General features: G+C 41.6%; 1 protein-coding gene across 3 annotated transcripts; it reads right to left on the bottom strand.

The window, feature by feature from the left end:
* Positions 1 to 936: 936 nt before the first annotated feature.
* LOC123758633 (SREBP regulating gene protein) lies at positions 937 to 15,564 on the bottom strand. Of its 3 annotated transcripts, none has more exons than XM_045743131.2 (4): positions 15,205 to 15,564; positions 12,215 to 12,365; positions 9,984 to 10,135; positions 937 to 8,381 (listed from the first exon to the last, which is right to left on the bottom strand). In XM_045743131.2, the coding sequence occupies exons 1-4, from the start codon at positions 15,331 to 15,333 to the stop codon at positions 8,181 to 8,183; spliced, it is 633 nt and encodes a 210-aa protein (XP_045599087.1). In that variant the 5' UTR covers positions 15,334 to 15,564; the 3' UTR covers positions 937 to 8,180. The 3 variants fall into 3 exon arrangements, with proteins under 3 accessions (XP_045599087.1, XP_069190491.1, XP_069190490.1); XM_069334390.1 differs by lacking the exon at positions 15,205 to 15,564 and adding an exon at positions 14,933 to 15,079; XM_069334389.1 differs by lacking the exon at positions 15,205 to 15,564 and adding an exon at positions 14,253 to 14,399.
* Positions 15,565 to 17,242: the final 1,678 nt, after the last annotated feature.

The following is a 17,242-nucleotide window of genomic DNA, read 5'->3' on the forward strand; positions in this document are numbered from 1 at the left end:
TGAGGCGAGACAGAAACTCTAATTTCTAAACCACTTTATCATCATTTATGCATGTGCTACATTTTGGGACCCTCTGATCTGCTCTTCTTTCAGTCCCCAGCTGTTTCCAGGTCCTTGATCATGAAGCCTTAACCTTATTCTCTTGTCCTAACTTTTTCTGCCATGTTCCCCCCCCCTTTTTTCCATTTTTTTCTTATTTTTTCTCAACACAGTCTATACTTTAATCTCAATTAGTATTAAGTTTTAGTCTTTAGTCTTAGTTTTAGTTTCAGTCTAGTTTTAGTGTTTTTCCTGCCTGAAACACTTTGCGTAATAGTGGCTTTAGGCATTGTATGTACTAGCTCTATCTATAAATCCATCAACTTTTGTATCTTACCTTGTATGGCTATACAATAATAGTGGCTTTAGGCATTGTATGTACTAGCTCTATCTATATATCAATCCATTAATGTAACATCACTTGTATGTATATACCTTTCCTGAATAAACATCTGTATGTACAGTATGTACTTTACCTGAATAAATATTTGTATTTGTATTTGTCCTGGTGTGATGCTGAGAGTATTTCTCTTGGGCATCCTCCCTGTGTACATGTTCTATCTTCTCAGTATGTCCTTGAATGGATCTGCTCCCTGCTTTCCAGGTTTCTTGGCAAAATTACTCTAGGGGCAGGAAGTGGGAGTAATTTAGCATCTCTCTGGATACAGCAACTGATCTTCCAGGATTGGCAGAGCTATTAGGCAGTATGGCCAATCAGTGATCAATGCACTGCTAGTGACTCTGTGTTGATCCTGGCCAAAATGGAAACTGGTGACTTGAAAATAAAATTAGCCCAAGGAAATATTATCCTATATTAGCTATTTACATTTATTTTATCTTATGTCTTAGTTGTCCTTTTACATGTTCAAACACAATGTGTATTAGAAAAACAAACAATAAATTTCCTTAAATTTATGTGCAATGTACAATAATATATACTTTAGGGTAATAAAAATATGCTGCCAATAACACACATGCTTGAGGCAAATATTCTGAGAAACTCATCATGCATGATTATGCAGATGTGAGCTAAGTTTGTACATACCAAAATATCCTGTTATGCATTATTTCTTATGAGGTATCCTACATCCAAAGCCTGCTGCTCTGCGTGGTACATTTTGTTATCCATGCTACAATTAACAATCTGTTCTCATATGACTGTTTAATAGCATTTTCCCCAATCATGCCGATGAGCGAATCTCTCAAGATGTATCAGCTTTACTCATTCTCACGAGCACTATGAAAAGTTCATGCTGCCACTCCTAATATAAATGTATATACAGTAGACCATCATTGAACATATGAGTAGACTGATGCATCCACTTATACTACTTGGAGACCAGAAGTAAATACTTAACATGTTACCTTATGGACTCTTGTAATATCTCCATTTGTATCATTATATTCGTAGATATAATTTCCGAATTAATGGTACCTTGACAAAATGAGGATTTATTTATCTCTGGTGTGAGGCATCAATGATGGAGATGCTGTGGTGCCAGATAATACAGCCAATGATGATGTCTTAGGAATGTTATGTTACTAATGCAGACTCCTAACTCCCTGTTAGCTTAGCTCACAAGGCTGTGAACTCTATACGCCACATACTAATACAGTGGAGTAACCCCGTCTGAGGCAGTGACCTGTAGAGCAATAGCCAGTGCAGTCTACTCACAATCAATTGGTATGGGATTCAAATCCCACCTAGGACATGACATTTGGGCACATTTACTTGCACCTGATGGTGCTGTTCACCTAACATTTTACCTGGTAGTAAGTCAATTGTTGTGGTTACAAACTGGGGAAAGTCAATCATTGTCCTAGGGGGGCTTTGTCACAACAATGGAAACCCATTTGAAATCCCTCCCATATCATACTGCCACAGTATCTTCAACATTTGGTCACATGACACATCTGGCACAACTGCACAAATTAAAACACTAAATCTAAATGAATCTGTTTCCTATTAAATAACTTGTTAAAACTCTGCATACCACAGATTTTAAAGTTATGGAAATTTAATCACTCAATCCTTGGTGGTTTGTACTAACATGGAAGTTACTATGGCATCCTCAAGCCATACCTATAGGCCACATTTCAATGAGTAACAAGTAGTTTTCATCAACATATTAATATAATCACCTGTTAGATTTACATAAATCATTCATATTTAATAAAATTTGTATTTATTCATCAGCAAACATACAATGATTGATATGATAATTGCATGCATTACCCTTATAATTATACAATGTAGAAAATTAGAGAGGTGAGCATAAATTGTAAAATATGAGTACAACACTTAGAATTGTTTTAACCTAATTGGGTTGATGTTACATGTCACATTGTAATGTGTACTTATCCAACTGATGATAACTTGATCAGTAAGGTTGTTGCTAGTGGTGGCTTGGAGTTCTCAGAGGGTACATCATGCTTAAGTAACATTTATTAAATTTAGGATCAATATTATTAAGTAGATAATTAATAAATACAAGGGGGAAGGGAGGCCTACCGTCTCCCACACTTGGTGGGAGGTTGAAAAGCCATAGGCCTCCGATGTTCATAAAATATTCTGTGCCTATCGCACCTTTATTTTTCATTGGGTATAATCTGCATTTCCTACCATATCTTTTACTTCAGAAAGTTATTTTATTTGTGCGCATTTGGGATCTGACCTTTCAATATCTAACACGTACATGTAATAACACTAATTTCATTTCCAGAGTAAATTTCTTATCGTTTTGAGCCAGTCCCAGTAATTGAGGCTTTATAGTATCTGTGCTTGTAGCAGTTTAATTATTCCCAATATTTCAGAAATCTCTCCTGCCTTGAAATGGAAGGCAAGTAGAGCAATAATCAAGGCAGGAAAGCATGTGTGATTTGAAAAACAGGAGCTTTATGCTGTAAATGTTAAATCATCCAACAATTATTCCTAGAGTCTTAACATGTCATTCATTGAGATTTGGCTGTCTTGTATTTCACATTCATTTTAAGTTGTTAATTTTCCTATGTCTAAGTACTGTAGCTGAAATTTATTACTGTTAGATCATACATCCATATATATTGTTGGATTTTTTCCATTACTCAGTGGAAGAATTTAATGCACTTACCAGTGGAGATGTAGCAAGTTATATTGAAATTTTTGGCCTACCAGGAACTTGAATCAGTTATGTTGTATAGTGCAATGAGTATTACAATATTTATTTGGGGAAAAGGGGGGAGGGGATTAAGGGTGTTGCCCCAGTTGTTGGAATGACCCATGGAGCATTACAAGGTGATAACAGCAGGACTGGGTCCCCAGGTGGAACAAGCATGAGAAGTGCTGGAACATGCAAAAATTAAGGTCCCTCAGCAAAAAGCATATACAGTATATTAAAAACACAGCGGGTAGTGTCCAGCCAGTTGTTTATTCTATAAATGGATTTTATGAAGAGGGAAAAGTGTGTACATATGAGCAAGTATGGGTTAAATGAACATGGAACGCACCAATGTGGACTATTAATTCTTGCCTCCCGAGACCTGACCAAAAGAGCAGAGTAAAATTTCAAATAGGTTATGTTTCCTTTCTGAAAGTTCCATAAAGAAGTGTTCTGTTGTCTCAGATATATTTGAAAAAGGAGAAACAAGTATCACTGGACTTTGTTTAACAGTCAAAGTTGGAAAAGTTGAAAAGAGTCACCAACAGTGACTCCACTTGTCTTAACAGCTGCTAGAGGTTCTTGCATTTCTGAATGATGAACCAAAGGCAGGTTAGCTCCTAAGACAAGCTCAGCTATGAGCAAGCCATATACTGAATGTAATAGATCAGGTAGACTGGGACAGCATTTGCTAAGATATATTATGACATGAGGATATGAACAGAAGTGAGAAACACAAATAAGTCAAATGAGTGTAGCAAAATGTTTATATGCAATGCAGGTGATCAAGTGAAATGTACTGAATGAATCTGTGGAAGCCATCTTCATCCAGTTTGAAAAGCATATATGACAGAACTAGAAATTTAAAAGCACCCAGTATCATTAACTAGGTAAGGGGCTCACAAAGCCACATTTCACTACCCATAGATAATGAAAAGTAAACTAATAAACAGTACTAAAAGCAATACACAATATTATCAAAAATTAATTTCTATCTGTGTAAATTGTTGTACAAACTAACTATGCAAGGGGCAAAATGACTATAATAGTAAATATACAGAAAATAGATTATAAGACAACTTTTAAAATTAAAGTAAAGCACAACATTTAATATATATTTTGGGTGAATCAGCATGTCCACTGATTTGATGTTACTTTCCTATTGTGTGAATCTTAATAAAATGTTTTGCCATAGTTTAGAGTCTATTATTCATACATGACCATTACTGAACCTGACATCAACAGCAGAAAAAGATGGATGTACAACAAACCTTCGAAAAGGATGGCTAACCTAGCAACCTATCCTCTAAACACTAAGATTTTAATGAACTGGACCATCATCTCATATATACAGCATGATAAAAAAAATCATTTGATAAGTACACATACACACGGGGGGGTCTGGTAGCTGAGCGGACAGTGCGCAGGACTCGTAATTCTGTTGCCCGGGTTTGATTCCCGGACCAGGCAGAAACAAATGGGCAAAGTTTCTTTCACCCAAAGTTTCACACACCTAGCAGTCTGGGTGTGTGTGTGCATGGGGGAAAAAAATAAGTTAGTTAGTAGGTAGTTACAGTTGATTGATTGATTGACAGTTGAGAGGCGGGCCAAAAGAGCGGAGCTCAACCCCCGCAAGAATAACTAGGTGAATACACACAGCAAAAAAAACTCCCAAACTTATGATGCCAATAAAGATCATCATATACTGATGATTCTAAATTTTTCTAACTGCACAAATATGATGACAGTACTTTCATTTTCAAAACTGTACATGCTGATGTGGGAATAGAGCGACCTCTAACAAATTTTGTGGTAAGCTTTGGTGGGAAGTCTGTCTTATGCAAAGTTAAAGGGCTTTAAGGAACAATATTGTGAACATAATATAGCAAGTCTGATGACTCTCCACCCTAATTAAATTGGGAAATTTAGTACTTTGGCATATTTTATACAGCTTTGAGAAAACTCTTTTTACTGAAATGTCTTCAGTATGTAAATTCCTTACTCAATACAGTATCTGTATCTTGGTACTGTTGTTTACATTTGCTGCTTGAGCTTATGCATCAAAGCTGATTATAACTCATTCTATCGTGTCAAGGAGTGCCTTACAATACTTATAATTCTCTAGTCTCTCATGACCTGTGATTACATTAGTCATGAACCATCTTGGCCCTGGATTATCCTAGCTATAGACCACTATGGCCTTGGATTACCCTCACAATGGATTATCTATAACTCTGGTTTACCTTAGCCCTGAATTACCATAAACTTGGATTACCCTAACCCTAGATTCAGATACCCTAGCCCTGGATTTACCTTACTATTTGATCAGTGGTTCCTAACATTTTTCCCAATACTATTTCTAACAGTCCTGTTTTCTAAAACTCAAAACACACCCAAGGGGTCATCACCCACTGCACTAGATTCAAATTATACTATAGAAGTGTAATTTCAGCTCCTGAAGTCAAAACTAACAGTACTACCAGTTCTCGCACATATGGATTTCATAATACGGTATTTGTATTACTTGTCAAACATTCGGCAATTTATAAAAGATAATTTGTAAAAAATCTTAACTATGTTGCCCTTATATATATTATATATTTTATATATATATTATATATATATATATATCAATTTTAAATTATTTTTAATGAAGCAATATTAAGTTGATTAAGATGCATAATATTTAGAGAAAAATTAAAAGTTAACAGTTATCAGCCTAAATACTATAATATTTAATTTAATTTATATAATTGCAGCTCTTTAAAAAAAAGGTACCAAAATGATTGCCAAATTTTATCCAGCTTTTCTTATGTCTGACAAAATACATGCAATTAAAGAATATGGGAAGAGGCTAGGTTACCAGCAAGAAATTTCATATAAACCTTGAGGAGCTTGGCTCAAATATTATTAAATGTCACCCAAAACTGATCAGCCAGGTTGTGATGGCTATGTCATCCAGTGAGCACTGAACACCAGTTGTATGGCTTGAACTCATTGTGTTCTGTGAGAGTAGAAGTAGGTAATTATCAAAAGAAGGCGCCAAACCAGGAAAACTGTGTATGTGACTTTAGAAATGATCTAGGAACCAGTCACATGTAAATATCACAGTACTGTACTGTACAGTACTAACTGCTCAGACTATTATTATTCCTGCCTTAGCTGCCTCACCTCACCTCTGTGAAGCAAATGAGCTTTCTTTATAATAAAACAAGAAGGCAAAAGTTATAGCACAGACGTTAATCTGATGAAGTATTCCACAAGTAAGCCAAACATACACCTGACAGTTAATGAAATTATGCAGTACACTGAACAGCTTTTTTGAAACCATGTCGTAGAGCAAGTGTTGCAAACACAGATACCTATTGTATCTGCAAAACCCAATTATTAGTCAAGTGTTCCATATTAGGAGAAGTGTTGTAAAGCACACTGTCAATAGGTTCCGCAGCACAGTACTACACAATACCACATTGCAATGGAGACACTAAAAGGACAGGCACTGTGACACACTGCCACAGTGCACATACCTGTTACTGAAATAGTTTACATGTAACAACACAAGGGGTCTGGGTCTCTTACAAAACATACATTGCTTTATACGCAAGAAATAACTATGCGGCTTGTTTTGACATGACACAAAGAAGAAGAAGATGAAGTGTGGGACACAAACCCTCAGCTTGCTTTCCAGACAAATTACTAAGAAGAGGAAGAGACAATGCAGCACCCATAAGTTCCCTTAGGTTGGTTTTTAAATACAAAAACTTGACTGAAATATGATCATGTTAAAATGAATTATAAAACTTCAGATAATGTGCAGATTCAAAGCAAATAGTCAATACACTTTCCAACAACCTAACACATTTGTAATATAATACTTATGTATGACCATGCACAAACATTGTATTGGACAACAACCACCTAAAACTGGCCAGTGACAATTGCACTCATACTTGAACAAATTACTGATATATTAATCTACTACACAAATATAAATACAGTATAAATAAGTCAATTGCACACACTAATATATAAAAAATATATAATTTTTTTATATCAATACAGTGCAAGTATTTTGTCTATACTTGCACAGGTATTTATCATTAGATACATTTTGTCAATACAGTACATAACAGGTAATACATCAATCCTGTAAAGTACATGCATTCAGTCAATACAAATATGTATCACTACTGTACATGCATTTTTAAATAGAGTATTGTACAGGTATTTTTGTAAATACCTGTACAGTTAAGCTCTTGATCAACAGATATTTAATCAATGCAAGTATTTGTTTACACCAGACAGCATTTATCAGTACAGGAAATTCCTCAATATATTCTCAATTACTATACTGCATGTCTAAATGAAATCTGAACAACTTTTAATAATGTAAAATATAAACACTTTGTAATACTGTATATGGAAATATAAATTCAATATACAGTACAGTGTAATTGTGCAAACTTGCAAGAATTTCCTTTGCATTATGAAAGACTCGAGTACAGTACATACATATTCTGACTTTTACAAAGTCTACACATGACTTCACTCTCATGAAAATTATGTATTATCTACACAATGATATATATTTAAGAATCATCTTCAGCCACACACACACACATGTTTACTGTCAAAGTTTTATAGTCAGACTGTGGTAAACAGATTATAAACAATGACAGCAAAGTGGGAGATTATTAAAATAATGACAAATCCATAAACTATCTCTGGTAAAGAATTTTTTGCTTTATTGCCCTAATGTAGAGACAGGAGACCTAGAGAGTGTAGCAGTGGTTGGGTTTGCAGGTCAGTTGAGGCCAAAATGGGAAGTGTACAAATAATTTAAGTAGATAACCTCACTCTCCTTCACGTTTCATTGTTGGAAAGTGGTGTGGGCCCCTGGCTGTAGCAGTATTATGGTACTAGATCATTAAAACAGTAAAAATAGGAAACATATTAGAAATCACAAAATACTAGATCATTTTAAGTAGACAACCTCACTCTCCTTCACGTTTCATTGTTGGAAAGTGGCGGGGGTCCTTGGCCATAGCAGTGTTTGGCTCGTGGGTCAATATAAAGTGTCTCGTGTTGAACGGACTGACTCGAGGTGCGGCACTTCACCAGGCACAACTCAAAATGGTCCGACACCGAGGCATACAAGGGGCTATTTTCACTAATTTGGCCCAGTACCTTCTTTAGTAAAGATTTCTGAAAAGATGACAAAGTGGTGAAAAAATTAGTCTCAATAAACCAATGAATTGTAATACAGTATAATGAGGCATACAATACATTTAAAACTGTGTTGAAACCAGTTTTACTTTGCAGCACAAAGTTATTCAACCAAAAATAAATAAAACTATGAAACAGACTACCCACCACAACTGTGAAATTCAGAAAAGTACAGCAGCAAAGAAAGCATCTGGAAAACTCACCAAAAAACCAGCATTGAATGTAATGAATGCCATTTTCTGGGTGAGCCCTAGAGGCTCCCTGGAGCTATCGGGCTAATGTGCGATATATTAGACCAGGGCATTAGTTTATGGAGTTCAGCCTACCAGGGACCATGAGCCAGAAACTGGCCCCCTCAGAGAGGTTCCAAGGAGAAATGGCCCCTGGAACACCCCCCTCCCCGGTAGTTGGGGATTTTCCTTATCTGCCATCGACCAGGGTTAGACACCCAGAAAGGTAGGCATAACAAAAAGCATTCAGAGAGGGAAGGGCATGAGCTGCAATGGAAAAGCTGTCAACCATGAAACCACAATGTATCTTCCACAATATATTGATTGCAATTGAGTTCAATTAATAAAAACAGATTTTGTTATTTATTTAACACAGTATTGAAAATTATTTTTATGAGATTTATTATTAAAATACTTTAGCTGCAGTTAGAATAATTCCAATTCAACTCCAGGTCCTGCAGAAGGGCCAATGTCTGTGCACGACCTGGAGGCAAGACACCTCAAGAGGAATAGGCCTGAAGAGGAGGAATCCTGAATTCCACAGGAAAGATCACTGTATAAACAAGGGCAATGCAAGCCAGCCACCAGGTAAAACAACCCTGCCCTCAACTGACACAGCAAACTAGTTATCAGGGCACAGGCAAATGTGCCTAATTATTTGCCTAATGCATGCTAAGGACTAATATAGTACATATATGTCCTATACTAGGCCTAGTATAGGACATAAGTTTGGTTTTAGCTTATTTTTTCCAAACTCTATATGAAGCAAGTAGTACCAAATTCTACAATCTAATTATCCATTAAATCAATATACTGTATGTATGATGGTCCACATAGTTACAAAAAGTAGTCTAAACAGGAGGATGGGTTGAAAAATTTACAAAAACCAGTGATAGCTTCAAATTTATGACAAAGTATATAACAAAAAGGGGTACCACCTCTGGTGCAAGTGTAGGGACTCATAGCCTCGGAGAAGAAAATAAAGAGTACTCAGAGAAGACCTTGTGGATCCTCACTGAACACTTACTGTATCACCATAAGCATAACAACTCTTCCTCTAACTAAAAATAGGTAATGTTAAATGATAATTTAGCTTCTCTGTTTTCAGGGAGATGGGTGCAAAAGGGTCATCCATATCCACTATGCTACCCAACTTTCATTAAAATAATGTTGACGCATTTAAGAGCCGAGTAAGACTCCAGATGTTCATAGAACATGTGGAAGTCATGATGCTAAGCCCAATTATTCTTCACTCTAGTGTATCACACTGGTCAAAAACACCAAGACAGATCCAGATATACATGAGTCTCTGTGAAGCTTTATTTGATAAAACTTACATATTGTGCCTTACCTTATCAGGATGCAGGCAGCATGATACACAATATTCATAGATGGCACAGCAACCATGGGTGTTGCAAGTGTCACATGCATAGCGGCGAGTTGTGTCTACTGCAACATTGCAACAACCAGTGCTCAAGCGGTCTACTCGATGACACACATAACCTGAAAAATTCATTGTATTAGCTCTCCTTAGATACTTTACACTCTCACAATACAGCTCATATTAAATAATGAAATCTTAAAAAAAAAAAAAAAAAAAGCCAGTGTTGAATGTAATGAAATGCCATTTTCTGGGTGTGACCTGGAGGCTTTCCGGAGCTATACAGGCTGATATGCTAATGTCAGACTTTGGCATCAGTCATGTGTATGGAGTTCTGTTGGCCTACCGGGGACCACGAGCCAGAACCTGGCACCCTCAGAGAGGCAAGGGGAGCAATGGCCTATAGAAACCCCCATGCGGTAGGAAGCATTCTATGTCTGCCATCAACCAGGTCGGGCACCCAGAAAGGTAAGCATCCCAAAACAAACACCTATTCTGGTTAAAATTGCTACCTAACACCAAACTAGTGGATAGAACTCCCCAAAAAAGAAACGAGCAAACTAGCATGATGTCACACGTCACCACACCGCTGTCTGCGCAGCTCCCCCCTCCCAGAGAGGGGGATAGAAGCCTCAGACTCCCATGCCAGACCCCAGATGGACAGGAATGTGCCAATACGCAACCTTGAGTTCCAGGGACACCATCCAGGCACCCGACTCCAAAAGAAGAAAGACCTGAGACAGAGTGGTCATCCAAAAGGAATCAAGGGGTCAAGGAATCCAGGGGTTCAGATGGGGCAAGTCCAGAATGAACCCCAGATCTGCACAGTCCCATTTTAGCACCGGAAACAATTGGGAAACCCACCAGAGGGACCGGGTCATTTCGACCACGCCCAAGCACACCCGCTCCAAGATGACCCCAAAAAAGCACAGGGGAAGAAGCCTGCTCCGCCATCCCCATACCCCCCCCTCCCTGAAGGAGGAGGAGCCGCCCAACCACCAGAGGCCAGATGACATGACCCAAAACACCCACAAATTGTGGGACCAAGCATGAGCAAACAGAGCAAGCCTTCCCCTCATCGCTCCATCAACAGGACGAACTACTAAAGGGCCAATGCCCCTTATGAAGAGCCGACTGACGAACAGAGCGATCATCGCACTGACCAGATGACACCGGCTCCGAAGGAAGCACCGGCTCAGAACCTGGCACCAATGGCCCACCCCAACTAGCGGAACCCTGAGCCCTGGTACGACTCTCACAAGAAGGCTGAGAACGGCCACCCCGGAAAAGCAACAAGTCCGACATAGGACGACAATTAGATGAAGTCACCTGCAGAAACTGCGTGACAGCAGCCTTTGCCAACAGCAACGGACAAAGCAGGGATGAAAACCTAAGAGTCAGGGCCCAAGCAGATTCCAAAGAGAGCCAGCACAGCCTGACGGCACGTAAGATGAGAAATAAAGAACAGAGACACTGCCTCCTTCAGGATAGGCGAAAACAGCTTCAACAGCCCAGCTGATGCTCGAGCCGCCGAGCACTCAACGGCACTCAACACCTCCACATCCTCCTCAAGCCAGGTTTAAGACAGCTCGAGAAGGAAAAAGAAGCACAAGACTGAAGTCAAATGCCCACGGGCATGCAAATCTTCAGCAACCAAGGACACCGAAGGGTAGGAACCTGCACGTGCAGCTGTACGAGGCCAACTTCCCGAGAAAGCACGGGCGAACAAGCACGCATTAAGGTGCTCAAACTCACCCCCAAGTAAACCTACAGAACGGAAGGAGTTTCTCGCCACTCAAGTGTGCCGGTCTGACAAACCCCAAGCTTTGACCCCAATGAAAAGAACGTGCAATCTGCCAGCCAGGAAGACTCCGGAACCTCCAAACGCACCCATCATGGGGAAGAAGAATACAACTCAAATTCCTTCCAGATTGCAATTCTGTTGCAACTAAAATTCTGTTAAACCAGATTCAATTCCAGTTGAGTTCCATTACACTGCTATAACTTGGCCCATTTCAATTTAGTGCTAAATGTTGTGGCCATAACATCTAAAACATATCCTACCTTGAATTAATGTAAGAAAAATTACCTTCACCCCACATTAATTCACCTCACACTTGTCAAAACACAACATAACTAAAACTTTTCAGAATTTATTAAGCACGCTACTAAATCAAAGACAAAAATTGAATCTTCCTTACCTTGATCATCAGCAAGGAGTACTTTTCCTTGAACAGAGTTTCTGCATGTTGTAACCTTATCATTGGAAGTTCCATTTGAAGAATCAGGACCCCAGTGAAATTCAACCCTTCCTGCAACTTCAGCCTCGCTCTCGACAGGACTACTAGTGTTCTGAAGGGTATTTAAGAAAAGTTAGCAAAATGTTGCACAGTGCCTCAATATCACATTCAATGAGATATGAGACATTACCTGGTAATGTCCTGTGGATATTAAAATAAAAATCACAAGGGAACATGTTGATAAATTAAATGTCTCAACCCTTTTGCTGCGGTACTTGCATTCAGTCCCATACTTTTTTGGGGGGGAGGCTAAAAAAAATCAGTGTTGAATGTAGTGAAATGCCAGTTCTGGGTGAGCCCCATTATCTCCCTGAACCAGAAGCTATCATACTGATTAAGTGCCGTATTATTAGTAGTCATAAGTCACAGAGCTCTCTTGGCTTAGGGTGACCACAAGCCAGAACCTGACCCTTTCAGAGAGGTACGAGGAGCAATGGCCTATAGAAACGCCCATGTGGTTGGAAGCATTCCATGTCTGCCATCTACCAGGTTAGGCACCCAGAAAGGTAGGCATCCCAAAACACTTTTGTTTTCATTGTTGGGGAGTTTTTTTTGGCAATGTTGGGGCTTCAGTGTTATTTTTTAAATCATGCAGTAGTTTGTTTTGATTTACTGTACCTATCTTTCTTGGTGCTTCCCTGATGGTATACGAAACTAATAAAGTGAAACTCTATTTGAAACTAATAAAGCAAGAACTCAAGAGTTGAGTACATCATGTGTCAACTTTGTGAGAAAATGTGCATTTCCATGAACATTATACAGTATTGTATACTATTCCATACTGACAGACTACCGACCCCTTCTCCGAGTTGAGATATGCCGAGAGCTGAGTTCTGTAAATATTATTGGAATGCTGGAACACTTTATGGTATACTGGACCTATGCTCAAGTATGTAATGCATTAATTATATATCTGATGCACCCAATATGGGGAAGAAGAACCGAACTCAAATTTAACTTGAGAACAATTATAACTTGAGCTGGTAAAAGCACTTTAAGGCCCAGAGCAGCACAGGGGTAGGGGAGGTCCACGGGTGAAAAAGTGGTCGTAGGGGGGTCCACGGGTGATAACGTGGTCATAGGGGGGTCCACAGGTGAGAATGTGGTCGTAGAGGGTCCACAGGTGAAAAGGTGGTCGTAAGGAGGTCCACAGGCGAGGTGAAAAGGTGGTCGTAGGGGGGTCCACAGGTGAGGTGAAAAGGTGGTCGTAGGGGTGGTCCACAGGTGAGGTGGTTGTAGGGGAGGTCCACGGGTGAGAAGATGGTCATAGGGGGGGGTCCATGGGTGAGAAGGTGGTCATAGGGGAGTCCATGTTTGAGACCGTAGTCGTAGGAGGTCCACGGGTGAGAACGTGGTTGTAGGGGGTCCACGGGTGAGAACGTGGTTGTAGGGGGTCCACAGGTGAGAATGTGGTTGTAGGGGGTCCACGGGTGAGAACGTGGTTGTAGGGGGTCCATGGGTGAGAGAATGTGATTGTAGGGAGGTCCACAGGTGAGAGAACGTGGTTGTAGGGGGTCCACAGGAGAGAAAACGTGGTTGTAGAGGGTCCACAGGTGAGAGAGAGAACGTGGTTGTAGGGAGAGGAGGGGTCCATAAGTGACATAACATGGTTGGGGAAGGGAAAAAAAAAAAAAGGTCGGGAAGCAACGCACTACACCATGCAGCGATCCATCTAATTACCCAAAGCTACCTAAATCTACCCAAAGATTCCTAGCATTATATAAGTAATGAAGGTCTCTGTGACCAGAGGGAGACAGGAGTAGACGACCCCCACCAGCAGCAGCACTGACGTGCAGCATGTACCTGTGACCAGAGGGAGAGACAGGAGTAGACGACCCCCACCAGCAGCAGCACTGACGTGCAGCATGTACCTGTGACCAGAGGGAGAGACAGGAGTAGGTGACCCCCACCAGCAGCAGCACCGACGTGTAGCATGTACCTGTGACCAGAGGGAGAGACAGGAGTAGGCGACTCCCACCAGCAGCAGCACTGACGTGCAGCATGTACCTGTGACCAGAGGGAGAGACAGGAGTAGACGACCCCCACCAGCAGCAGCACTGACGTGCAGCATGTACCTGTGACCAGAGGGAGAGACAGGAGTAGACGACCCCCACCAGCAGCAGCACTGACGTGCAGCATGTACCTGTGACCAGAGGGAGAGACAGGAGTAGACGACCCCCACCAGCAGCAGCACTGACGTGCAGCATGTACCTGTGACCAGAGGGAGAGACAGGAGTAGACGACCCCCACCAGCAGCAGCACTGACGTGCAGCATGTACCTGTGACCAGAGGGAGAGACAGGAGTAGACGACCCCCACCAGCAGCAGCACTGACGTGCAGCATGTACCTGTGACCAGAGGGAGAGACAGGAGTAGACGACCCCCACCAGCAGCAGCACCGACGTGCAGCATGTACCTGTGACCAGAGGGAGAGACAGGAGTAGACGACCCCCACCAGCAGCAGCACTGACGTGCAGCATGTACCTGTGACCAGAGGGAGAGACAGGAGTAGACGACCCCCACCAGCAGCAGCACTGACGTGCAGCATGTACCTGTGACCAGAGGGAGAGACAGGAGTAGACGACCCCCACCAGCAGCAGCACTGACGTGCAGCATGTACCTGTGACCAGAGGGAGAGACAGGAGTAGGCGACCCCCACCAGCAGCAGCACCGACGTGCAGCATGTACCTGTGACCAGAGGGAGAGACAGGAGTAGACGACCCCCACCAGCAGCAGCACTGACGTGCAGCATGTACCTGTGACCAGAGGGAGAGACAGGAGTAGGCGACCCCCACCAGCAGCAGCACTGACGTGCAGCATGTACCTGTGACCAGAGGGAGAGACAGGAGTAGGCGACCCCCACCAGCAGCAGCACTGACGTGCAGCATGTACCTGTGACCAGAGGGAGAGACAGGAGTAGGCGACCCCCACCAGCAGCAGCACCGACAACACTACTTTATTCCTCAACATTCTCATTATCTTGGCGGTGATCATGGTGTCGTGGGCAGCAGTGTGTCTCATTGTCCAGGGCGGCGATGATCATCGTCCTGGGTGGTGGAGCTCGTCGTCTTGGCTCACTGCGGGTGTCATTCTCATCACTACGTCAGGAGGACCCGCCAAGGAGAGAGAGACGCCCGTCAGGAAGACCGACGGGGCGGGGGAAGATATAGTTGGTTAAGTTCACTGGGCTCACCAGGCCATCTTGTTTGTTGACGTCTGGCACTCCCTCCCTCCCTCCTCACTCTCCCCCTCCCTCCTCACTCTCCCCCTCCCTCCTCACTCTCCCCCTCCCTCCCTCTCGTAACCTTCAGCACCCATCCCTTCCCCTCACCCCCCACCCCTTCCCCTCGTAACCTTCAACCCTAATTCCCTCCCACCCTCTCTTAACCCCAACCCCTCCCCCAACCCTTACCTACCTCTCTCCCTCCACACTTGTTCATTTACTTTATTTATTTATATATATACAGGAAGATACATTTGGTTTATGAGAGAACGTAGCATTGATGTTTTTACATTATTGCAAAGCCACTTTTTTATTAGGAAAATTAGGTATACACAGCAATGTGCTGCTACCCTGACAGCTGAGTGGACAGCGCCCAGGATTCGTAGCTGAGGTTCCGGGTTCGATTCCCGGTGGAGGCGAGGGATGCCTTGTCTTGTTTAGCCGTGTCAGCAAGGCGGACAGCCCGCCTGCTTTCGTAATTCTCACTGTATATCCCACTTCTAAACTCCTTCACCTTCAGTATATGCCTCTCCATCCTCTTTACTCCTATAAAAAAAGGTGGAGGCGGAAACAATTGGGAACAATTTCTTTCACCCTGATGCACCTGTTCACCTAGCAGTAAATAGGTACCTGGGAGTTAGACAACTGCTACGGGCTGTTTCCTGGGTGTGTGTAACAAAAAGGAAGCCTGGTCGAGGACCGGGCCGCGGGGACGCTAAGCCCCGAAATCCTCTCAAGATAACCCTATTCTGTATGAGATATTACACAGTGTAGATCAAGAACTAGCTACAGATTCAACTACACGCATAACGTTTCGCACAGGTCGTTAATCTAACTGATAAAAAATTAAGAAATTAAGCAAAAAATTAAGAAAATTATTAGTTTTTTATATTATTAACAAGCTTAGGTATACACAGCAATAGCCACTAGGCAAGTCCCAGAACTAAGAGACATGAGTTACGAGGAAAGGCTGCGTGAAATGCACCTCACGACATTGGAAGACAGAAGCGTAGGGGGAGACATGATCACTGCCTACAAAATTCTCAGAGGAATTGACAGGGTAGATAAATATAAACTACTTAACACGGGTGACACGCGAACAAGGGGACACAGGTGGAAACTAAGTACAGTACCCAAATGAGCCACAGGGACGTTAGAAAAAACTTTTTCAGTGTCAGAGTAGTTAACAGGTGGAATGCATTAGGCAGTGATGTGGTGGAGGCTGACTCCATACACAGTTTCAAATGTAGATATGATAGAGCCCAGTAGGCTTGGGAATCTGTTCACGAGTTGATAGACAATTGAGAGGCGGGACAAAAGCTTCCTAGGCTAGGAAACTTTTAAGCTAGGAAGCTTAAAGGATTTCTAGAAGGTTATAACAGAACCCATAGGCACCACACCAGAAACAAATACCTATTTGATGTTCCAAGAGTGCGTCTTAACCAAACTAGAAATGCTCTACAAATCAAGGGACCCAGAATGTGGAATGACCTTCCATCATGTCAAAAGCTGTACCTCTCTCAACCAGTTTAAAAATAAAACTGCTTGAGAGTACTACCTAACTCTAAACTTGACTAACTCTTCTACCTAAAATTAAGTTCTACCTAATAAACTCCATGTAGCCTACCTTACCCCTCTAAATGTCAACCCATGTCTTGCTATTTTGAAACAATACTGTTTGTTGACCAACTTGTATAATTGCTGATT

The sequence above is a fragment of the Procambarus clarkii genome, chromosome 31 (assembly GCF_040958095.1).
Source record: "Procambarus clarkii isolate CNS0578487 chromosome 31, FALCON_Pclarkii_2.0, whole genome shotgun sequence".
In the NCBI taxonomy this organism is placed as follows: Eukaryota; Metazoa; Arthropoda; class Malacostraca; order Decapoda; family Cambaridae; genus Procambarus; species Procambarus clarkii.

Excerpts from the sequence above, each read along its gene's own strand:
- LOC123758633 (XM_069334390.1), bottom strand. The coding sequence starts at position 15,064 with ATGCTGCACGTCAGTGCTGCTGCTGGTGGGGGTCGTCTACTCCTGTCT. Across the intron at positions 12,366-14,932 it reads GTCTCTCCCTCTGGTCACAG|AACACTAGTAGTCCTGTCGA; the intron begins GTACATGCTGCA and ends AATACCCTTCAG. Across the intron at positions 10,136-12,214 it reads ACTCCTTGCTGATGATCAAG|GTTATGTGTGTCATCGAGTA; the intron begins GTAAGGAAGATT and ends TGAATTTTTCAG.